The sequence below is a fragment of the Saccopteryx bilineata genome, chromosome 3, assembly GCF_036850765.1.
Source record: "Saccopteryx bilineata isolate mSacBil1 chromosome 3, mSacBil1_pri_phased_curated, whole genome shotgun sequence".
In the NCBI taxonomy this organism is placed as follows: Eukaryota; Metazoa; Chordata; class Mammalia; order Chiroptera; family Emballonuridae; genus Saccopteryx; species Saccopteryx bilineata.
The window spans coordinates 311,900,170-311,924,618 of record NC_089492.1 but is presented as its reverse complement, the minus strand read 5'-3'; the positions used below and the strand labels follow the sequence as shown (position 1 = coordinate 311,924,618).

Here is a 24,449-nt window from a genome sequence, read left to right as displayed (position 1 = left end):
GAAGGGTGGCTGACCTCTCCATTAGCACCATAGGGGAGAGACTTCTTTGTGGCTCAGTTACTACTTACTCATCTGATATCTAGATCAGCTTTGTTTACCGTATATATATATGTGTTCTCTTACCAATTAGATTGTAAGTTCATTGAGGGTCAGAGATGACTTTGGTCCTAGTGTTAGCTCTACTGTTAGTTTGCTCTGTTACCCTGGCTATAATTAACTTAAAAAGAAAAATACCACCCTGACCTCTAGGAACTTAGTCTAGTAGGAAAATGGCCATGTGTGTACATAAGTGACTATTTCTGCTTAGTCTTTACAGAGTCATATGGGGAAGTGATTATCTGTGAAACAGTTCTATCCATATGAACAAGACTTTCTGAGCCTCAACTCTTCACATCCTAGTGAGAGCAGCATAGTGTTAGGAGAAGGAAAACACTTCTATATATACAGAGATGGTCTTCATCTAAACGAGAAAAAAAAATACCAAGAAATACTGGCCCTGTGCATTATTGGAATCTGGTTTTGTTTAGGAAATTTATTAAGTGCCTATACCATGTCAGCTGTAGAACCCAATCATTGTGTAGTTTGATAGAAGGGGTCCTTCTCCAGCCTGTTTACTTCTTTTTTTTTTTTTAATTTTTTTAAATTTATTTATTCATTTTAGAGAGGAGAGGGAGAGACAGAGAGAGGAGAGACAGAGAGAGAGAAGGGGGGGGGGGAGCTGGAAGCATCAACTCCCATATGTGCCTTGACCAGGCAAGCCCAGGGTTTCGAACCGGCGACCTCAGCATTTCCAGGTCGATGCTTTATCCACTGTGCCACCACAAGTCAGGCCTGTTTGTTACTTCTTGACAGGCGTTCTATTCTTTTCCTTGCCCCCGTGGACATGGAGCAGGTATGGAGTGGGTTTACCATCCTGCCGGCGGCCGGCAGAAGTCTTCCCATTCTGGCAAAGTGGGGACTTTCCCCTTAATGCTCTTTTCTCATTTCGGAAAAGCCAAGAGGCCTGAGGCCAATTCCAGTCCCTGTTTCCCTTTAGTACGCTGCCAGAGTAAACTAGTGCTTTATTAACTAGGGCTTCATTTATTTCCTTTGTCTCCTGGTTAGTATCGAGACTAAGAATCAGGCCCATATTCTTAATGAAACTGAGGTAAAGAACAATGGACTGTTACTCATTCAAAAAATATTTATCCAAAAATACAAGGTGAGGATGATTCAAGCTGACCCAGTCCTTTGTTGATATCGATGGCATTTTGTCACGGAGATGGTTCATGTAAGGGAAAGAACCGTGGGGCTTTGGCATCATTGACCCCTGGCTTCTGCATCCTGGCTCTGTCTGTGCTGGGTGTGAGTCTCTCTGGACCTCAGTTTTCTCATCTGTAGAATGAGGGTAATAACCCTTACCTTGAAGGCTGGTTGTGAGGTTTCAGTTTATTGTGCAGAGCACCTCGCACAGTGCCCTGCATATGACCACTCCTAATTAACCACTACTGTATTATTTTCTGGTTTTGTCAGTCAGACTCGAACTTGGAGACACAGATATATAGATTGTTCTCAGGGCTTGGTTCCTGCTGGCTAGATGTTTTTCCAACTTGGCCTTTTAAATGAGTGCCTCCAAAAGAAGATGGATGTTAGTTTAGCATGGTATTCCTGTCTCCTCTCCAAGGATCTGCTGCTGAGAGGACTCCAGTGACTCCTAATGAGTGACACATGTCTGACCGGGGACGGAGACATCTGGCAGGCCACTCAGAAGAATGGCATTTCCACCTGACATTTGCCCAGTAACTCCTCAGATGCCTGATGTTGTGCTTGTTATGTCAGCAGTCTGGCCCAACTCCTGGCATGCGCCACAAAGTCTGGTTTTCTTACTAGGAAGGTTTAGAATTAGTTGCGCAAGAATTCCTTATCTTATTTTGTGACCCTACAGAGCCTTCAGTTATTTCAAGGGGGTGTTTGACATTCTGTAAACCACAGTTTGTTTAAGTGAGAGTGAGAGGTGGAGAGGTGGGGGGAGACAAAAATCTATGTCACTCAGCAAGGGCGGTTGACACTATTGCTAAAAACTTGCTCTTCGTTTTTGTATTGTATTGTAAGTCAAAGTGCTGAGCCAGATCACCAACACTTCACAGTGAGAGAGCTAGAGCACTTACTTGTCTAATTTAAAAGTCTTCCATCTAATGGCAGGGTCTCCTTGGCAATGAGTATGGCAGGTAGGTTGCAGCCCTGGCTTTGAATTATCAATATTTGCAAAGCAGTCCCTTCCTTTTGAAACAGCTAAGGGGTTTTTTGTTTGTTTATTTCTTAAAATTCACTTTATACTGGCCAAAACTGCCTTATCTTGTCTTCCTCTTATCTCTCCCAACATGACCCTTTGAAATCATACAAAATAATCTGTTTTCTTTCCTTGAGATAGCCCTATAGCTGTTTGAAATAGCTGTCAGAGTGTCCCAGTCTTCCCTTCCTCCAAAACCCATGCTCAGAAACATTACTGACATATTTGCTCCAAACTTATTCAGTCCCTTTATTTTAAAGCACACATGAGGAAACTGTGCTCTGAACAAATGGGAAATTTCCCAGAACTACAAAAATACAACTGAAACTTTGGCCTTTGTTAAAATATAATAAAGAAGGGGGGTTAACCAAGTAGGATCAAGGTCAGTGGACCCAGGTGTTTCTCTAGGAATTCAATTCATTTTCAAGTTAACAAGGCCATTTTAGAAGAGCGTATTTACTTACAAATGTGCACAGCCTATAAACTTAAAAGTATTTAGGGGTCTCTGCATAAAATTCACAAGTTAGTTTCTAGGTCAGGGTCAATGATTCCTTTTCCTTATCCTGCCCATTCTCATTCCTTTTCTTACCCTTTATATGAGAACAGATCACTTCCTGTTTAGTCTGAGATTCTTTGAGGATTTCCTGTGCAAACAAGTGGCAAAAAAAAAAGAACAGCAGAGAATGAAATATCTACGAAAGAAGGAACAAACCTATTTTTGGGCCACTGCTTGACATTATCTGAAGTGACAATTTAAAGTTAAAGACAGTCTAGCCCTGTGATGGCGAACTTCTGACACGCGTGTCAGCACTGACACCTGTAGCCATTTTCTTTCTTTATTTATTTTTTATTTCTTTATTTATTTTTTTTACAGAGACAGAGGAAGAGTCAGAGAGAGGGATAGATAGGGACAGACAGACAGGAACGAAGAGAGATGAGAATTATCAATCATTAGTTTTTCGTTGCGACACCTTAGTTGTTCATTGATTGCTTTCTCATATGTGCCTTGACTGTGGGGCTACAGCAGACCAAGTAATCCCTTGCTCAAGCCAGCGACCTTGGGTCCAAGCTGGTGAGCTCGGGGTCTCGAACCTGTGTCCTCCGCATCCCAGTCCAACGCTCTATCCACCGCGCCACCACCTGGTAGCCGTTTTCAATGACACACGGCCGCATACCAGAGAAGTGTGGGGCTGCATGCTGAGAAGGACGTTTTATCCTCGGCTCCTGCCAGGTGCAGTAGCCGAGGATAAAACATTTGCTGTAGTGTAGACACTCTGTGCGGGAGGTCTGTAGGCCAAAACAACAGAACTCCGGCACAGAGCGTCTAGTTCTGGGACTTCCGGTTAGGCCGTTAGGGGATCTTTGACCTCACTTCTGGCCGTGGGAGCAGGGAGCAACGGAATGCCACGGGGGACGCATCTCTGGGGGCCCTGTGATGGCCATTACCAGCAACCACATAACCACAGCAACCATCATCCAATCTACTGTTCTGGGGTGTGGTGGATTTCTAATTGACCATCATTACTGAGATAAGTGAGGGGGAGGCTGGGAGAGGTAGGGGCCTGTACTATGGGTGCCATTTCCCGCCATTCGAAATAGTGGCAGCCATCTTAATTTACATAAGATGCAACTTGCAGAATTTCAAGACAGCTTCTGGGCTCAGATGTTTGTCAATTTGAGGTCAAAGCTTGAGAATCTGGAAAGGTGCCGCTTGGAGAATCAAGAGGAGTGCCACTACGAACAGGAAATTTGGAGTGCCTGGAACCGATTACCAGACACTTTTAGCACCCTGAAAAATATAGCAATGACTTTACTCACAATTTTTCCCTCTACATACTTTTGTGAGAACTTATTTTCAGCATTAAATAATATCAAAACCAACAAAAGAAACAGATTAACAGATGAAGTTAGTAGCGCTTGCTTGGGCTTGAAGTGTACAAAATACCAACCTTCAATTGAAGATTTAGCCAATGAAATTCAGCAACAAAAAAAGTCACTAATAGGCAGGTTAGTTAAAGAATTCCCCCTCCCCCTCACTTATCTTAGTTCACGGCACCCCACATAAGTTAAATAATATCAAGACCAACAAAAGAAACCAACTGACAGATGAACAAAGAAGTCACTAAGCAGGTAAGTTAAATAATTAGTTTTTGGCTTATTAAATACAGTTATATATTACAATTATACATTTTTGTTATTTAAACTATAAATATCACAAAATTATGTTTTTTTTCTCAAAATGACACACCACCCTAGTAATGCTTGGTTTTTTGGCAAATTTTGACACACCAAGCTCAAAAGATTGCCCATCACTGGTCTAGCCTGACCAGGCGGTGGCACAGTGGATAGAGCGTTGAACTGGGATACTGAGGACCCAGGTTCAAAACCCCGAGGTCGCCAGCTTGAGCACGGGCTCATCCAGCTTGAGCTTGGGATCATAGACCGTCTAATTTCATAGAGCCAGCTGACTGCTGTTTCTGTATGGAGGACTATAATGCAATGTGAATGGATCCTGGAGTCCCAAAGAGGAGCCACACACTCCACTAAGTGCCCTGGCCCACTGCAGCATGCTCATTCCTTGTGAGACCAGTGACACAGCCTCTCAGGTTGCAGGGAGCTACTGCTGTCTCCCCTCATATACTACTGCCCAAGGCAGACAGGCTCTGACTTTAGACTTTTTATAAAGTAAGGAAAAACAAATTAATGATTTATGATGAGCTAACCAATCCAGACTGTCTCCCTAACATCTTCTACTTATATGAAGTACAAAATAAAGAATTTAAGTTTTCCCTGGTTGGGTAGCTCAGTTGGTTAGAGTCACCCCCATATGCCAAGGTTGCAGGTTTGATCTCTTGTCAAGGCACATATAAGAATCAACCAGTGGCCTGACCTGTGGTAGCGCAGTGGATAAAGCATCAACCTGGAAATGCTGAGGTCGCTGGTTCGAAACCCTGGGCTTGCCTGGTCAAGGCACATATGGGAGTTGATGCTTCCAGCTCCTCCCTCCTGTCTCTGTCTCTCTCTGTCTCTCTCTGTCCCTCTCTGTCTCCTCTCTAAAATGAATAAATAAAATAAAATTAAAAAAAAAAAAAAAGAACCAGTGAATGCATGAATAAGTGGAGAAACAGATTGATGTTTCTCTCTCACTCTCTGTAAAAATCAATCAATGAAATAAGAATTTAAGGTTTGGGATCTAATAGACCTGGGTTTGAACCCTGACGGACAAATTCTGTAACTTGGGTCAAGTAACTTACCGGTACCATCTCAGGACAGCATCCTTCCCATAAGATGGTTGTGAGGGTAAAGTGATATGTTGGATGGGAAATGGCTTAGCACCACATATACAGTAGTCGCCCAATAATGTGAGCTCTTACTAAAGGAACGACAGTGGCTGAGTGCTTTATTTGAAGGTAGCAGCTGGATAACGACGAAGCATGCAATGCTCTCCATACTTAACCTATTAGCTCTAGAATCTGAATATACAAAGAAGACCATCTGGATTTCATTGACATTTATTTTACCAATCCCAACTTGGCATAATTTGCCTGTCCGAACTAACAGCAGCACTATTCTTCAATAAAACTGAGGCTTCCAAATCAACTGGTGTTAAGGAATAAAAAAGTGGAACTTTTAAGAGAAGCTGCAAGGAAGCTATTTCTAATCACCATAAAGCCTTCTAACCATAGTTCTAGTGAATGGACTTCCTCGTCCTTAATACTAAAACAAGACAAGGAAATGTGTTCTAACAATCTAAGTTTGCTAGAAAATTTAGCCTCCATCAATGTAATATTTACTATGTAGCAGACACTTGCTTAAGTTCTTTATTTTAAGAGAGACAGGAAGGGAGAGAGATAAGCATCAACTCGTAGTTGCGGCGCATTAGTTCTTTGATTGCTTCTGATATGTGCCTTGATATGGGGGGGGGCTCCAGCTGAGCCAGAGACCCCTTGCTCAAGCCACATGAACCCACACTCAAGCCAGTGACCTCGGGACCTCAGCATCCCAGGGCAACACTCTATCCACTGCACCACTGCTGATCAGATGCATAAGTGCTTTATATGCATTATTTCATTTCAGATTCACAGCATATTTGTAGGTGTGGGTGTTAAGAACCCCATTCTACAGATGATGAAGCTGAGTCCTAGAAAAATTCATTTACCTGCCCAAGTCAGTTCTGTCTTGAGTGGAAAACCTGTGCTCTCGAGCACAGTGGTTCATTGCCTTCTTCAGAAAGTTCTTGGGATAAAATAGACAACAATAACTGGATGATTGTATAAATGATTAAGTGTACACTACAATCTGAATAACTCCTAACAGTAATGAAGACCCACTGACAAAATAACAGGGTCTTTGGAGACAGACCTTCCTGCATTTGAATCCCAGCACTGTCATTTACTAGTTATGTCATTTAGGCAGGTGACATTTTTCCTTGGTAAAATGGAATGTCATGAGTTTTAAAAGAAATAATTTGGAACTTGCTTGGTACATAGTAAGCTCTCAAGTAGTTGCTGCAGCTGCTGTTTCTACTGCACAAGGGATGTGACTGTTAGGGAAGAAAAGACAGTTACCTTTAAAAAAAAAAAAGTTATTGATTGATTTTGCAGAGATGGGACGGGGGTGGAGTGAGAAGTATCAACTCATAGTTGCTTCACTTTGGTTGTTCATTGCTTGCTAGTCGTATGTGCCTTGACCAGACAAGCTCAGGGTTTCAAACCAATGATCTCAGCATTCCAGGTCAACACTCTATCAACTGCACCACCACAGTTGATAATAAGGTCAAGGAGTTACCTTATTTGTCACATTTGACAAGTTAGTATTACCATTTTTTAATGCGGAAGCCATTAACACCAGGCTGATGTATCAAAGGGAAATCTCACTGGGCACTTTCAGCCATAGCAGAATACATGCTTATTTCTATTGTGGAAAGAGGAAATTATTATTTTTCAATTCCATCTTTTATCTTTTTTTTTTTTTTTCTGAAGTTGGAAACAGGGAGGCAGTCAGACAGACTCCCGCATGCACCCAACCGGGATCCACCCGGCATGCCCACCAGGAGGCTATGCTCTGCCCATCTGGGGCGTCACTCTGCTGCAACCAGAGCCATTCTAGCACCTGAGACAGAGGCCATAGAGCCATCCTCAGCGCCCAGGCCAACCTCACTCCAGTGGAGCCCTGGCTGCGGGAGGGGAAGAGAGAGACAGAGAGGAAGGAGAGGGGGAGGGGTGGAGAAGCAGATGGGCGCTTCTCCTTTGTGCCCTGGCCGGGAATCTAACCCGAGACTCCTGCACGCCAGGCCGACGCTCTACCGCTGAGCCAACCGGCCAGGGCTCTTTTATCTTTTTAAGAGTTTAGCCATCTTTGAGTGCTTAACATCTATTATCCGTTCGGGATGTTTGGAAAACTTCCTGATTACTCCAGGGCACCCCTGATAAAGGATGTGGATAGTTATCTCATTGTTATTAAATAAACATGGCCCACTTCTTATAAACACCTTTGTTCTGATAATGCAGTCTCATGCTCAAGGTGTGATTATGTGGCAGTTTGCTGGCATCTTGTGTGATATATGGAGGCTAAAACTACAAAACTAGTGAGATGAACAAGTGGGTCACTTTATTCTGCTTGGAACCTCTTCAGCAGTTTCCATAGCATTGTGAGTTCCCCTCTGGAAGCCTTCCTCATGTGTAGGTGCGTGATGAGACTCACTTTGTTTTTCTCCCTTTCTTTTCTCTTTCCTGGACAGAAACCAAAGCCCAAACCCCGGCCATCCATCACGAAGGCAACCTGGGAGAGTAACTATTTTGGGGTCCCCTTAACAACTGTCGTGACTCCAGAGAAGCCAATTCCTGTTTTTATTGAGAGATGCATTGAGTACATTGAAGCCACAGGTAAGCGGATTACCTCAGTGCCAGTTACAGCTTTCACCATCTGTAGGATGCTTTCCAGAGGACTACTCCATCTGGAGACTCTGGAATCAGCCCTGATTTAGTGTGAGATGCTTTCTGAGAAAGAGCTGAGTGGTCCACATAGCTGTGGGGATCCTCCTTCCATCTCCATAGTTGTAAGGCTGTCGTGCAGGGTCTGGTCGAGCTTTTAGAACATGGGAGCAGTCCTGTTCTCAGGGCTGCAGTTTGGCTGATCTAGGTTCCTTCTCTAAGTGCCCCCAGTTTCCTGTCATGGCATGCAGCCTGTCTGTCACCTTCTTGCGGGCAGGGAAAGGGTTTTATTTCTCATTATGTCCACAGCACTAGACTGGACACAAATGGTAATACATTTTGATTTAATAAAATGAATGACTAGTATGACTGTTACAGCCTTTGGCCATTGATCAGGTGCCTGAGATTCATGTATCGATAGATTTTTTTTTTTCTTAAGTGAGACAAACTCCTGCATGCACCACGAACGAGATCCACCTAGCAACCCCATCTGGGGCTGATGCTCGAATCAGCCAAGCTATTTTTAGCTCCTGAGGCTGATATGCTCAGACCAACTGGGCCATTTTCAGCGCCTACGCTCAAACTAATTGAGCCACTGGCTGTGGCAGAGGAATAGGGAAAGAAGGGGGAGAGGGTGGGGGGGGGGAAGCAGATGGTAGCTTCTCTTCTGTGCCCTTACCAGGGATCAAACCTGGGACCTCCATATGCCAGGCTGACATCCTATCCACTGAGCCAACCGGCCAGGGCCAGATTTTTTTTTAACCGAGGTACAATACCAGCTAGATGCTTGTGTATCTTCTGGTCAAGTAGCTGCATTCCAACTTCTCAGACAACTTGGTGTCATTGAAAGACTATCTTAAAATTTTTCAGCATTGGTCTTGAGGTGACATAATTTTACTCATGTTAAAACATATATTTTGTTCATTTAGAGCTCCCGTAATGTGTCTTTTGAAACCCGGGGAGCTGCTTCATGCTATTTTTTCCCTTTTTCTTTTCCTGGATTCTCTCAAAGCTGATAAGCTTTGAGGAGAAGGAGGTGCAGTGGTCACAGCATTGTGTGAATTCTTGAGCATTAATAGTTGAGCTCAAGAATATAGGCTTAAATTAATTTGAAACCAGGGTGGGGATTATGGTCTCCCTATGTGTTCTTCCTGATTCTGGTGTTATCTGTAGCAATAGTAAGTATTGTAGTGTGGACGGCCTGCCAGGCTCTGCTGATAATTTTAGCAGCATCATATGAAGTTGAGTGCCTGATGTTAATTTTTCCTCAGAATGTGTGGAATCAGGGAAACTAGGTTTCAAGTTGAAGCTTACTAAAGAGTTTGTCGTTATTTCCAGGGGTTTCTCTATAGCACACCAGGGTTGAATCACATCAAGCACTTTACATAATCACAGCAGATCTGCAGCTTTTTTTAGTCCAGGCTCTACCCAAAGTTTTTTCTGAGTGTCTGTCTTTTGGACACTAGTTTTGTATTAGTTTCTTCCTGGCACCTCTTTTTTGGGCAAGGAGGAAGTTACACAAAGCAGTTCAGGGATTGAAGCCTCTCTTGTTGACCCAGCATTTCAGAGTTTGTGGCATTGCAACGGAGAGTGGGGGAGGCACTTTTTCTCTTAAATGTTTTTGAACTTATATCAAATTTACAAGAAATTTATAAAAATTATTTCATAACAAATTGAAAGTTAACAAAATATTCCAAGGTTCCCTAAAAGTGAACATTTTACTGTGTTTTTTTGTATCATTCTTTTCGCTGTATATTTGTATCTTTTTTCTTAAATGTTTGAAATTTACAGATATGATACTCATTTACTCCTAAATACTTCAGTGGGTATTTCCTAAAACTATTCTTTTACATCACCATGCAATTTTAAAAATGAGGACATTAACACTGATCTCATATCAACCTGTCTAATTTGTAGACATTTTCATTTCATTAGTTCTGTTATTGTCCTTTATAGCAAAAGATTTTTATTTTTTGCCTGACCTGTGGTGGCACAGTGGATAAAGCATCGACCTGGAAACGCTGAGGTCGCCGGTTCGAAACCCTGGGCTTGCCTGGTCAAGGCACATATGGGAGTTGATGCTTCCAGCTCCTCCCCACATTCTCTCTCTGTCTCTCCTCTCTCTCTCTCCCTCTCTGTCTCTCTCTCTCTCCCTTCCTCTCTCCTCTCTAAAATGAATAAATAAAATTAAAAAAAAAAAGATTTTTTTTGTGTGTGTGTGTGGCAGAGACAGAGTCAGAGAGAGGGACAGATAGGGACAGACAGGAAGGGAGAGAAATGAGAAACATCAGTTTTTTGCTGCGGCTCCTTAGTTGTTCATTGATTGATTTCTTATATGTGCCTTGACGGGGGGCTACAGCAGACCGAGTGAGCCCTTGCTCAAGCCAGCGACCTCGGGTCTCAAACCTGGGTCCTCCACATCTCAGTCCAACGCTCTATCCACTGTGCCACCGCCTGGTCAGGCAAGATAAATTTTTTTTTACATTTAATTGTCAAATCTCTTTAGTCTCCTTTAAGCTAAAACCATTCAGTCTATCATTTTTTTCTTTTACATTTTATGTATTTAATTTTTACTTATTGCTTTATTTATTTATTTATTTTTGAGAGAGAGAGAGAGAGAGAGAGAGAGAGAGAGAAGCATCAATTAGTTGTTCCACTCATTTGTACATTCATTGGTTGATTCTTGTATGTGCCCTGAATGGGGATTAAATTGGCATGACACACTAACAAACTGCTTAGGCCAAAGACTATCTATTTTTCGTGGCCTTTATAGTTTTAAAGAATACAGATGAGTTATTTGATGGGATGTTCGACTTGGTTTTTTGTTTCCTCATGATTAGATTCAGGTTTGTGCTTTTTTGTAAAAACAGCAGGGAAGCAATACTATGTCCTTCTCAGGGCGTTACACCAGTTGGTGTGTGATGTCAGTTTGTCCCACCACTGGAGATGTCCAATTTAATCCCTTGATTAAGGTGGTGGTGTCTGCCAAGCTTCTCCGCTGTGAAGCTACTCTTTGCCCCTTTGTAATGACTAATCTTTTGTAGGAAGGTACCTTGAGACTGTAAATATCTGATTTCTCCTAACACTTTCACCCACTAGTTTTTGTATCCGTTGATGATTCTTGCCTGAAACAGTGATCACCATAGTTCTTCTAAACTCTAGAATTCCTTCTGTATTTATTAGTTGGGTTTTTTCTGTGTGGAAGAGCTTCTCCTTCTCAAGAGAATACTTTTTTTTGAGAGAGACAGAAAGAGAGAAAGTGAGAAGCATCAATTTACAGTTGCTTTCACTTTAGTTGGACATTGAGCTTTTTGTACCTGCCTTGACTGGGGTTCTGCCAATGTTCCCTTGCTCAAGCCAGCGACCTTGGGCTTTTCATGCCAGTGACCTTTTGGTCTCAAGCTTTTGAGACCATGTGGACAGTCCCCTACTCAAGCCAGCGACCCCATGCTGATGAGCCCATGCTCAGAGCCAGCAACCTTGAGGTTTCAAGCATTCTGGGTCGACACTTTATCTACTGCGCCACCACTGGTCAGGCAGGAGGAGCCCTTTGTGAGTGACCTCCTTGAGCGGCTTGCCTGTGGTAGCACCAGGTGCCTGAATGTTGTCCACGTGCCCTCTAGCTGAGCACATTAGTGGTCTTTTTTTTTTTTTAAAAGCTGGAAACAGGGAGAGACAGTCAGACAGACTCCCGCATACGCCCGACCGGGATCCACCCGGCACGCCCACCAGGGGCGACGCTCTGCCCACCAGGGGGCGATGCTCTGCCCATCCTGGGCGTCGCCATGTTGCGACCAGAGCCACTCTAGCGCCTGAGGCAGAGGCCACAGAGCCATCCCCAGCGCCCGGGCCATCTTTGCTCCAATGGAGCCTTGGCTGCGGGAGGGGAAGAGAGAGACAGAGAGGAAAGCGCGGCGGAGGGGTGGAGAAGCAAATGGGCGCTTCTCCTGTGTGCCCTGGCCGGGAATCGAACCCGGGTCCTCCGCACGCTAGGCCGACGCTCTACCGCTGAGCCAACCGGCCAGGGCCCACATTAGTGGTCTTGATTTGCCCTACCCACCTTTCTTCTCTCAATCTTGGACAATGATTAGCTTTTTTTTACACCCATTGTGACAAAATTATACCTCCCCTTGCTTTTTGTCCTTGGTTTGTTGATGTTGTACCATCCTGTGCTTCTGAAATGAATTCCACTTGATCGTGATGTATTATTTTTTTAATGTATTGTTGTATTCAATTTGCCAGTATTTTGTTTAGGATTGCATCTGTAGTCATTAAAGCCATTATTGGTCTGCAGTTTTCTTTTTTTGTGTTGCCTTTGCCAAGTTTTGGTATCAGGGTTATGTTGGCCTCATGAAATGTGTTAGGGAATATTGCTGCTTCTTCTGTTTTTTGGAACCCTTGCTCTTCTATCTGCAAATCCTTTCAGGAATGAAATCCTCCTCAACCCCACCCACTGTCCACCACTAAGCTGTGCTTCTCTTAAAGCTATTAGACTGCACCACTGTCCTCCCTGTCACCAAAAAGCTTGGAACCTCTGGGACATCTCTAATTCATCATTTCCCAAGTTCGTCACTTCTACTTTGTCCCCTCCATTTCACTTCCTCTGCCCCACCATCACCCTCCTTCTCAGTCCATCCTGATTATGTGACTGTTCTATTGAAAACCACTTCTTGCCTCCTCACTGCCTAACAGATGCCTGCCACACTCTGCCTCCCTCTCGTGTGTGCTGCTATCAGGCTGTGATGTCTGCCTACCTTCCTCTCCTCTTCTCCTCTGTCCCTTCGTTCTTCCTTTTCTCTTTTCTACCTGCCCTCTTTCTGTTTATACTATGGCAAGTATTAATTTTAAAATTATTTTACAAGAATACAAATAGTATATTTGAAGAACATGGAGCAAGCAGAATTTCTTTGTGTTTTTCTGTTTTGCGTATGACCTTTGTATGTTTGAAGTGTGTCCCACATTCCTCCTGCCTCTGGAACTTGTCCTCATTCTTCAAGACTTCCCAAGCTCAACAGCGCTTTGATACTGCCTCCCTAGTTGTTCTGCTCCGCACATTTCCACTTCCTGAGGACAGATCCTCAGGAAAATTTTACAGAATTTTCAGATGAAAGTTCAACCTGGTATCTGGAGCTTAGTTTGTGTGTTGAAGGATGGCCTTTGTGCACTCCATTTCCTAAAAGAACTTTTTTCCTATTTATATAATTAAAGTACATAGGTTCATTTGTAGAAATTCAACAAAAGAATATGAAAATGAATTTAAAGATTCATTGATCACTTAGTGAAAAACCACTGTTAATGGTTTGATGTATTTCCTTATAGTCTTATTTTTCTGCATATGTGTGTTGGTTTTTATCTTTACATAATTCAAAATGTGGTGTGATAGTTCCAAAAATATTTTGAGCATGATTTACATCAGGCAAAAGAGCACTGAATTCACCAACCAGCTTATATACTCCTGTTTTCTTGCAGAAAAAGAATTTAGTAACCAAGAGTTGGGTTGAAGGACCATTTTTTGAGAACCACTGCTTTTTAAATCAGATACCATTTTGTGAGCATGCTCCTGTCATCAAATACTCTTTAAAAACAAAGCTTCAGAACTTTGTTCTGCCATTTGCTCACCTGTAAACTGAGGGTGACGACAGGACGGACCTTCCTTCCGTGGCTGCTGTGAGGTGTGGGGAGACTGTCTGTGAGGCACCGAGTGTGGCGCCTGGCACACAGAAGGGCTCAGAGCATGCTGGTCAGCACAGTGAGCTTTGCTCTCCATGCATTTGGTCTTTCCTGTTGCCGGTCAGACTTTACCATTAACTGTAAATATCCATGGTTTTTAAACATCCATGGCTTTTTTTTTCTTTCCTCCCCAGCTTTTAAATTTAAAAATTGTAGAACACATTGAAAAGTTGTAAGAGTAATGCACCAGTCACCCAGTATTCACCAAGTTGTTGACATTTTGCCACATTTCCCCTTTATCCCTTAATTTTTATGGTTGTTGAACCATTTGAAAGTAAACTGCGGGCTCTGTTTCCCTCCACTCCTGAAGTCTCAGCTAGGTCTCTGCTTAAGGGCTTCTCTTCTGTACCTGCAATAATAGCATCACTGATTCAGTAATATTTTATATCACATAAATAGTCTGTGTTATATTATATAAATAGTCTGTGTTTCATTTTACTTCATTGACTTAAACTTGTCTCCTATAGCTGAACTTTGTGTTTTAGAAGCCAGTCAGTATTCACAGCGTGTGTGGCTATTGCCTCTTTGTCTCTTTTAGTCCAGGACAATTCTTTCTGCTCTCTCTCTTTTTTTTTAATGATGACCTTTCTTAAAGAGTCTAGACGGTTGTCTTGTAGACTGTCCCTTTGTGCGCTGTGCTGTCTGTGCCTCTCCATCATCCTCCGCCCCTGACACCACTCGTAGCCACCTCATCGTGGGGCTCCTGTCTGAGCAGAGGGCTGGGAAGGAAGACATAGTGTCCCTCCCTGGACAGAGCACACCTGCAAATTGGGTATGGTGGCACTAGAGGATTTCATTGAATGATTGAATTAATTAAAGATTAGGTGTTTTTCCCTGCCCCAACTGACTTGTACTTCTCTCTCTCTCTTTCTCTTTTTCTTTTTGACTTGCCCTTTTCTTAGGAAAAGCCTGTGCTGCCACCTGACTCCCCATCCCATCTCTCTTCTTGTTCTTGGTAGAAATTGCTGCTGACCCTCTATGGCAGGTCAGGCTGTCACCTTAGCCAGTTGGAAATGATATTCCAAATGAAGCTTGTTTGCCAGGCCTGCCCTGAGCAGTTCAGAGTCGAAAGTCATGTCCTTGTTTTTATGTCCTCATACCTTGGCACTTGGTTTATCCTGGCAAATGACATACTGCATCGTCACTTTCAAGTGCTTGGGAGTTCACTCCTGCAGGCGGTGGTGGGGGAAAAAGCCAGCACCCCTCGCCTTCTGTGCTTCAGAGCCTGCGTTGCCAGCCACTGCCTCTTCCCAGCCAGCAGCACAGCTGGTGGCATAGGAAACAAACCAAACCAAAACCTTGTAGTAGGAACAGAGTGGCATGACCATTAGGATTTGGGATAACTTGAACCATTCCACCACCTTACAAATATTTTTTCTAATTACAAAAGCAATATAATTGTTCACTATAAAAAAATTGGATCATTATAAATATCCATAGTTGTTGTATATGTATTGATATATAACAGAAAGCAAAAGCCCTTTATTTGTTTGTTTGTTTGTTTTTGTGTGTGTGTGTGAAAGTCCTTTATAACCCCAATCTCCAGAAGGAATCTACTGTAACAGTTGGAGTATCTTTTCTGCTAATACTGCCCCCAAGATGTTTAAAAACATGAACGAGATTGTTTGTATACTGTTCTGCAGCTTGTTTCCTGTTTGCTTTAATTTATCACTGTATACCTTGGGTATCATCTTTTTATTTCATCTTCCAGCCAACTGTATTCTAATCTTGAGAAGAGGGTGACAAGATTCGGTGTCAGAGGGAATCTGTGGAAGTGTAAGGAGAGAAGCTTTGTTTGCAGGCACCTCCACAGTCCAGGGGTGGCCCAGGGCAGGGTCCTGTGGCTGCCATGCCCCCTCCATACTTGTGAATCAGTTGCCGACTCCTCCTAAATACAGATCACAAGGAAAGGACCTCTGCCTTGTTGCCTAAAGTTTACAGCTCCTGCATGCTATTGCCAGGACTCTCCAATAGCTTCTCCCCCACATTCGGAGGTTAGCCTAGAACCTTGTGGGTAGAAATTGGCTCTGGTTTGTACCTTTTTTCCTGAGCTTTTGGACCAGTTTATTTACCCTTGTTTCCTATTTCCTAAAATTGGCCAGTGTTCAAGAAATGGCCAGTGGGTAGAAGAGCTTCCAGATTGATTTGCAGATGCTTTTAGCCCTGGCCCTGGGACAACCTCGGTGCTTGCTGTGCTAATTGGATATTAGATTTTCACTCTTGCAGCTCTGGTTACACGGGAGGGCTGGAAGAGGGCATGTCACCACCACAGCTGCTCTGGGGCACCACTGGGAGGGGGTGATGCTGGGGGCAGACAGACTTTATCTTTCTGGCTAGAATGGTTTTTCTTCTAGTTTTCACCCACATGGAAAATTAGTTGAGGCCATGCTCCCTTCTATAGCAGTGTGACTCCTGAGAGAGAACATCGGCCCTGCTAGCCTACGTTCTCTATACAGCAAGTAGGAGCATTGAGTTTGGTCCAGAGTTTATCTCACTGGAGTCGAAGTGAGTCCTTACTTTCAGAGCCTACTCTCAGTCCTACTGAGAATAATTTCTCATGATAAATACACTACCTTTCTACCACATTGTGTTTGCAAAACTAAGGATTTAAATCCCGAATCTCTAAACCAATTTTGAGTCAAGGCTTTTCCCCCCACAGTTGAGGGAAATATACTTGTCCTCCCGTAAACTGACCCCATGAGGGAGCTTTCAGGTGCTACCCCCTACCCTTCCCAGAAGGTCTAGTACCCCAGAGGTTAAGTGCCTAGTGCCTGCTCATCTGGGTTCTGCCACATGTATTCCCCAAGCCCAGGCTTATCAGTCATTTAACTAAATAAAAACAACGTTCTCTAGGAGTGATTTCTTTGAATAATGTGTGAGACAAAGCCTTCTCTCCCACTTTCTGTGATTCTTTTTTTCCCTTTCTCTGTTGGCAGTGGGAGCGGGCAGGGCGACAAGGCAGTCCCTTTCCTAATCACTTTGCTTACTGAGAGGGGACCAATCCCGGAACCTCTAACGAGTGCTGCTGAGGGCTGAGAATGCTGTTGTTCCGTGGGAGAAGCAGCTTCATTTGGGCAGAAGGCTAATCCATCTTGACTTATAATGTATTCAGACTGTATCATATAAATAACTGTAGGCTACAGTTTTGTTAGTGCATCTTAATCTCAGTTAGTCCCTGTGGAACGGACAGCTCCCTGTGTAGTCAGGGAAGCCTGGCCTCAGATTAAAATAATAATGCCAGAGACGGCCTCCATCATGTTGACTCTCCCATCTTCCATTCCTGACACTTACTGTGTACTTGCTGTGGTCCAGAACTTGTGTGGGGCACTTGGCATGTGTGCTCTTGTTTCACAGATCTGGTTGCTCTAAGGTAACAGATGTGGGAAGCTGGCCCTTGGGAGGGGGTCAGGGGATGTCGCTGTAGGGAGAATCTTGAAGTCATAAAGTACAGGGTTAGTGTGGCTAGAGCAAAGGGCAACATTTCTATTCTTTTCCCCACTCTTTTGAAAAGAATACCTCACAAAATCTGGTGACAGAACTGAGGCTCAGTGTTCAGGCAGCACAGCACCTACCTGCCTGGGTACAGTATTGCAGTTGAGATTTACTATTTTTAAAGCCCTTAAGATTGAGACACAGCCCAGCTTTGAAGTTTCAGTGCCTGCCACTCAGCCAGCGGTGTAACGCAGGATGGGCCTTTTTATATTTGCATTCCAGAGCACTGTTTTTTGAGAGACAACAGAATCAAGACAAGTTTGACCTCTCATTTCTGATTGAGTGGAAAATGCAAGATATGGCACCAACTCTTTGTAGAAGGACAGAAAGTTTCTGATAAGTCACTATTAGGTATAAAAACATTTAGCTTGGCCCTGGCTGGTTGGCTCAGTGGTAGAGCATCGGCCTGGCGTGCCGGAGTCCCGGGTTCGATTCCCGGCCAGGGCACACAGGAGAAGCACCCATCTGCTTCTCTACCCCTCCCCCTCTCCTTCCTCTCTGTCTCTCTCTTCCCCTCCCACAGCCAAGGCTCCATTGGAGCAAAGTTTGGCTGGGTGCTGAGGATGGCTCTGTGGCCTCTGCCTCAGGCGCTAGAATGGCTTTGATTGCAGCAGAGCGACGCCCCAAGATGGGCAGAGCGTCGCCCCCTGGTGGTCATGCCAGGTGGATCCCAGTCGGGCGCATGTGGGAGTCTGTCTGACTGCCTCCCCGTTTCCAACTTTGGAAAAATAAAAAATAAAACATTTAGCTTACCATCTTTTTCTTGGAGAGGTGGCAGATTTTATTCATTCAACAGATGTTTATTGAATATTTATATTAATTAAGCATCTATTATGTAACATAGTTAGGCAGTGTGTTGAACTCAAGTTTTCCCCCATAAAGGCCAAGGGGGTGGTAGAGATAGACATAATCACAAAAACGCATAACAAATTCAGGCCAGGAACATTACTGGATTTTTTCATTTGTTTGGTTTTTTAAGAGAGAGAAGAAGGGAGAGACAGAAACCTTGATTTGTTGTTCCACTTATTTATGCCATCATTGGTTGATTCTTATATATGCACTGACCCGGGATCTACCTGCAACCTAAGCATGTAGGGACAATGCTCTAACCAACTGAGCTACCCAGCCAGAACTGGAATTTTTTTTTTATTTTTTTAAGAGGGAGAGGAAGAAAGAAACATCAATTTGTTGTTCCACTTATTTTTGCATTCATTGGTTGATTCTTTTTTTTTTTTTTTTTTTGTATTTTTCTGAAGCTGGAAACGGGGAGAAACAGTCAGACAGACTCCCGCATGCACCCGACCAGGATCCACCCGGCACGCCCACCAGGGGGCAATGCTCTGCCCACCAGGGGGCGATGCTCTGCCCCTCCGGGGCATCGCTCATTGCGACCAGAGCCACTCTAGCACCTGGGGCAGAGGCCGAGGAGCCATCCCCAGCGCCCGGGCCATCTTTGCTTCAATGGAGCCTCGGCTGCAGGAGGGGAAGAGACAGAGAGGAAGGAAAGGGGGAGGGGTGGAGAAGCAGATGGGCGCTTCTCCTGTGTGCCCTGGCCGGGAATCGAACCCGGGACTTCTGCATGCCAGGCCGACGCTCTACCACTGAGCCAACCGGCCAGGGTCTCATTGGTTGATTCTTATATGTGCTCTGACTAGGGATTGAACCTGCAGCCCGGGCATATCAGGACAAAGCTCTAACGAACTGAGCTATCCTGCCAGGGCCTGTTACTAAATTTTAAGATCTCTGGGGAATAAAACAAAGGACAGGAGGACCAAGTAAGGATCTGAGACAATTAGAATACTTGCACACTGCTGTTAAGACTATAAAAGAGTATATCAACTCACTTTGGGCTCTGACCAGGTGTTTAGTTGGTTGGAGCGTCTTCCTGACGCCCCAAAGTTGCAGGTTTGATCCCTGATCAGGGCACATAGAGTCAACCAATGAATGCATAGATAGATGGAACAACAGATCAATGTTTTTCTCTCTCTCTTTTTCTCTGTCTGACTCTCTCTCTTCCTCTTTCTCTAAAGTCAATAAATAAAAAAGTAAACTCACTCTGGAAAATTCATTGGTAGTTTATTAGGGTTAAACATAAACATCATTCCACTATAGGTATTTGCCCAAGAGAAATGAAGACATGTTCACACAAAGACTTTCACTCAGTTGTTTTTAGCAGCTTTGTTCATGAAACTGGAAAAAAGCCTACCCACAGGTTAATAAACAAGCTGGTCCATCCATCTACTGGAATACTTACTACTCAGGGGCCAAAAGGAATGAATACCTGCTACACAAAGCAACATAGTTGAATCTCCAATCATTAAAAGCTGAGAGTGAGGCCCTGGCCGGTTGGCTCAGTGGTAGAGCGTCGGCCTGGCATGTGGAAGTCCCGGGTTTGATTCCCGGCCAGGGCACACAGGAGAAGCGCCCATCTGCTTCTCCACCCCTCCCCCTCTCCTTCCTCTCTGTCTCTCCCTTCTCCTCCCGCAGCCGAGGCTCCATTGGAGCAAAGATGGCCCGGGCGCTGGGGATGGCTCCGTGGCCTCTGCCTCAGGCGCTAGACTGACTGGCTCTGGTTGCAACAGAGCGACACCCCGGATGGGCAGAGCATCGCCCCCTGGTGGGCATGCCGGGTGGATCCTGGTTGGGTGCATACCGGAGTCTGTCTGACTGCCTCTCCGTTTCCAGCTTCAGAAAAATGCAAAAAAAAAAAAAAAAAGCTGAGAGTGATAGGAGCCAGACACAAAAGACTATAAGTTCTGATTCCAGTTCTACCCAGCTTAGGGAAATGCAAGCTGATCTGTAGTGACAGCAGTCATCTCAAGGGTTGCCAGGGTGCTAAGGGGATGGGGGGGAGGGAGGTTTGATTGCAAGGGGCCTGGGAAACTTTGGAGGGTGATGGGTTGTGGTGATGATTTCACTCCTGTATACATATTTCAAAATTATCAAATTGTATACTTTTAATGGATACAACTTATTGTATATAAATTACACCTCACTGGTTGATTTTTAAACACAAATCACTGTGGAAGGGCTTTTAGGGAATTTGATATTTACATGATTTCAGAATATAAACTAACACATTAATGTCCAATTACAAAAGGGAAACGTACCTTTATAATGGAGAGATCCGGAGGTTAGTCCCTTAACAAAGTGAATAGCCCTCGCACCCCCACTAGCAGTTTGGGCTAATATTTTGTGCCTCCTTGACAAAAATATTTAGTATGATCCTTATCATGAGGAAACAATCAGGTAAATCCAGCATATGATACATTTTACAGGGCAGCTGGCCTAGACTCAATAAAAAGGTCAGGGTCATGAAAAAAAAGTTTGAGGACCAAATACAACTTCTACATTTATAACATGAACCCATTTCCCATTAGATAACCATGTATTAAGTCCATGAGCTTTGGAGTCACCCTGGCATCCTGACTTTCCCGTGCAGTAGCTGGCCTTCAACTTAAAGTGTCTAAGCCTCATTTTCCTGTTCCGTCAAATTGGGAATAAAAACAATAGCTCCTTCAAAAGAAATTTTCTTAGAATTAAACAAATGCCTGTTCTTAGCTTGATGCTTGGTCCACAGTAATCAGCCAGTTGGTGTTTGCCATCATTTTTGTAGCTCCTGTCACTGACTTGCTGTGGTTGTGGAAATCCAAACAGGACATTGTCCCCAACAGTAATGAATGAGATTGGACAGTATCTGTAGGCAGAAAAATCTGAAGGTTTTTTAAAACCTTCTCATTGGCCTGACCAGGCAGTGGTGCAGTGGATAGAGCATCGGACTGGGATGCCGAGGACCCAGGTTTGAGACCCCGAGGTCGCCAACTTGGGCTCAGGCTCATCTGGTTTGAGCAGAGCTCACTGGCTTGGACCCAAGATCGCTGGCTCGAGCAAGGTGTTACTCCCGTGGTCAGGGCACATATGAGAAAGCAATTAATGAACAACTAATGTATTGCAATGTGCGGCGAAAAACTGATGATTGATGCTCCTCATCTCTTCATTCCTGTCTGCCTGTCCCTGTCTATCCCTCTCTCTGACTCTCTCTCTGTCTCTGTAAAAAAAAATAGTAATAAAATAAAACCTTCTCATTGAAGTGTAGCATCCATTAAGAAAAGTGTACTCGTCATGAGTACAGCTCAATGATAGCCACAAGTGGAACACGCCCGTGTAACCAGTACCCAGATCAAGAAAGAAGATGACCAGCCCTCCAAGCGCTGCCCCCCTAGCCCAGAATCCTCTTACCAGATTTCTAACAGTTAGAGAAGAGTTTTGTCTGCTTTTGTTCTTTAAAAATGGACTCAGACCAAATGCACTTTTGGGCTGGCTTCTTTTACTCAGCATTTTGTCTGAGCTCATCTAAGGTTGGATCTATAAATTTATTCGTGGTTGTGTGTGGTTCTAGATCGTTCATTCTCATTGCTGTATGCTCTTCCATCGTGTGAATAACACACAGTTTATATATTCATTCTAACTCTTCATGGACATTTGGGCGCTTTCCAGTTTGGGGCCATTATGAATAGTGTTGCTAATGAACATTCTTATACATGAATTTTGGTACATTTGTCTGTACTCATGTGCTTCAAATATATAGCCAGGAGTAATACAGTTTACAATAATTAATTTTAGCATGTTGAACATGATGGTTTAAGATGTCTTGAAGCGCACATATCAGTCCCTGACATATCACTCTGTGAGGCTGAAAGCTAAACCAGTAAAGGGATCTCTGCTGCCTATTTGTGGCTTTGTATTTTCTGTCTTTTAAAGGGTCAGGGGGGTCCTGGCAAGGGGATGTGTAGGCACACAAAGCTGTCTGTCTCACGCATTCTTTGATCAAGCAGTTGAATTTTTCCTGTTCATAAAGTGTGCAGGAATAATCTTGAATCCTTTTAGAACCTTGTGGTGTAGCTCTTTTTTTTGCTGGGGTTTTCCCTGTGGTTTTCAGTGGAGACTGTGGTTAGCACAGATCTTGATAATTCCTTGGTTTTTACTTGCCTGACCATCACAGGGCATTGCTCTCTGATTAACTTTTGGCCATTGGTAGCACAGATAAGTTGGTGTTCTTATCGACACCTACCAGTGAGATTCCCACATGAAAGGCTTGGGCCTGTGGACAGTTTGGGAGGGTTAGAAAGATGAGCTAGAGGCCAGAAGCAGGCTCTTCCCCTGTAGCTCTGAGGGTGATCGCAAAGCCCTACAGCTGTGACTTCAGGACTGTATCTGTAGATCAGCTGGTCTGCGTGGTTTGCAGGTCAGAGGTGGCCTGTGGCTCCTCTGCGCAAATGGAAGCCCTCTCTATAAAAATGGTCTTTGACAGAATACTTAGAGCAGTGACCTTCCTTCTGGTTTAGCTCATTTGCCTGGGTAAATGAACAGAGTGCTTTCTGCATGGCAGATTTAAATTTCACCACTAATTGAGGGTAGCATCTTTAGGGGAAAATGCTTGCCATTAGATCGGAGGCCTTTGGGAGACAGCCAGGCAACAAACACATCAGGGCAGATTAAAGCAGGAGGTGGAGACAGGGAGAGTACAGAGTACAAGTGTTATTGGTAACATGGGGTGGGCCACAGAGAAGCCAAGTGAGGACGTTTACCCTGTGCCTATGGGGACCGCGCCCCTGTGAACGTATATGTTATGTATGTTTTGGTGGCCTTTCCCCCCTTTTCTTCTTACCACTGAATAATCTGTTCAGGATGAACCTGGAGCCAAACTGCCTGGATTCAGATCTTTGCTCTGCCGCTTATGAGCAAATGTTTAACCTCATGATGACTCGGTTTCTTTGACTGTAAAATGAAGATAAAGATAGTACTCTGAGTCATTGAGATGATTCAGTATGTTAAAGACCATCGAATAGTACCTGGCAGGTTATAAAGTGATCAGTTAGCATTTACTGCTGTTACCATTACTGGCACTGAGATGCATCTTCCACTGTGGTTGGGCCTTTCATATCACTCGGGCCCCCATTTTCCAAGCCCTCCTGGCCTTTAGGCTTTGTTCCCCTCCCCCTGTTCCGGGGCTAGAGCCTCTCCAGGTTTCAGCCTGAGCTTCTCCCTTCAGAAGAGTGACTCATTCTCCTTCCTGAGCTCCTAAAGGCCGATAGCAGGGTGGATCAGGCATGGACCTCTGGAACCAGTGGCACTCCATTTAAAACCCCAGCCCTAAAAAACAAAACAAACAAACAAAAACAACCCAGCCCTGGCCCTGGCCGGTTGGCTCAGTGGTAGAGTGTCGGCCTGGCGTGCAGAAGTCCCAGGTTCAATTCCCAGCCAGGGCACACAGGAGAAGCGCCCATCTGCTTCTCCACCCCTCCCCCTCTCCTTCCTCTCTGTCTCTCTCTTCCCCTCCCGCAGCCAAGGCTCCGTTGGAGCAAAGATGGCCCGGACGCTGGGGATGGCTCCTTGGCCTCTGCCCCAGGCGCTAGAGTGGCTCTGGTCGCCCGGAGGGGCAGAGCATCACCCCCTGGTGGGCAGAGCCTCGTCCCCTGGTGGGCATGCCGGGTGGATCCCGGTCGGGCGCATGCGGGAGTCTGTCTGACTGTCTCTCCCCGTTTCTAGCTTCGGGGGGGGGGGGGGACACAAAAAAACAACCCAGCCCTGCTACTTCTCTCAGCTAAACTGCTTATGTCTCTGAGGTCATTTTTCTCTGTAAAACACAGATGATGATGTCAGCCAGCTTATTAGGACTATGAGGATTGAGTGAGATTGTGTGGGTGATTGTGCCAGGCACATAGGAAGCACTCAGAAAAGAGGAGAGAGCTTATTATTTTGAGGTGAAATTTTCAGTGTTATTGCCTTACTTGTCCTCTCATTATCTCATGGGTTGGTTTTGAATCCCTATTTAGATGTTCATTCCTTACTGTTGGAGATCTTTGTTTTTTGTTGTTTTACTTTATTTTATTTTAAAGATTATATTTATTGATTTTTAGAGGGGGTGGGAGAGACAGAGGGAGCAAGATCATAGTTGTTTCACTTTAGTTGTTCATTGATTGTTCCTCATATGTGCCTTGACCCGGCAAAGCCCGGCGTTTTAA

General features: G+C 44.3%; 1 protein-coding gene and 1 non-coding gene across 2 annotated transcripts in view; both read left to right on the top strand.

Annotated features, from left to right (window-relative positions):
* Positions 1-24,449, top strand: part of ARHGAP35 (Rho GTPase activating protein 35) — a 152,682-nt gene that overhangs the window by 70,830 nt on the left and 57,403 nt on the right. Inside the window, exon 3 of the mRNA XM_066271719.1 lies at positions 8,010-8,154. Coding sequence (XP_066127816.1) covers positions 8,010-8,154 — 145 coding nt within the window. The remainder of the gene's footprint in view (positions 1-8,009; positions 8,155-24,449) is intronic.
* On the top strand, positions 17,796-17,871 carry TRNAA-GGC (transfer RNA alanine (anticodon GGC)). The gene has a single exon. It is a non-coding gene; the product is annotated as a tRNA-Ala (tRNA).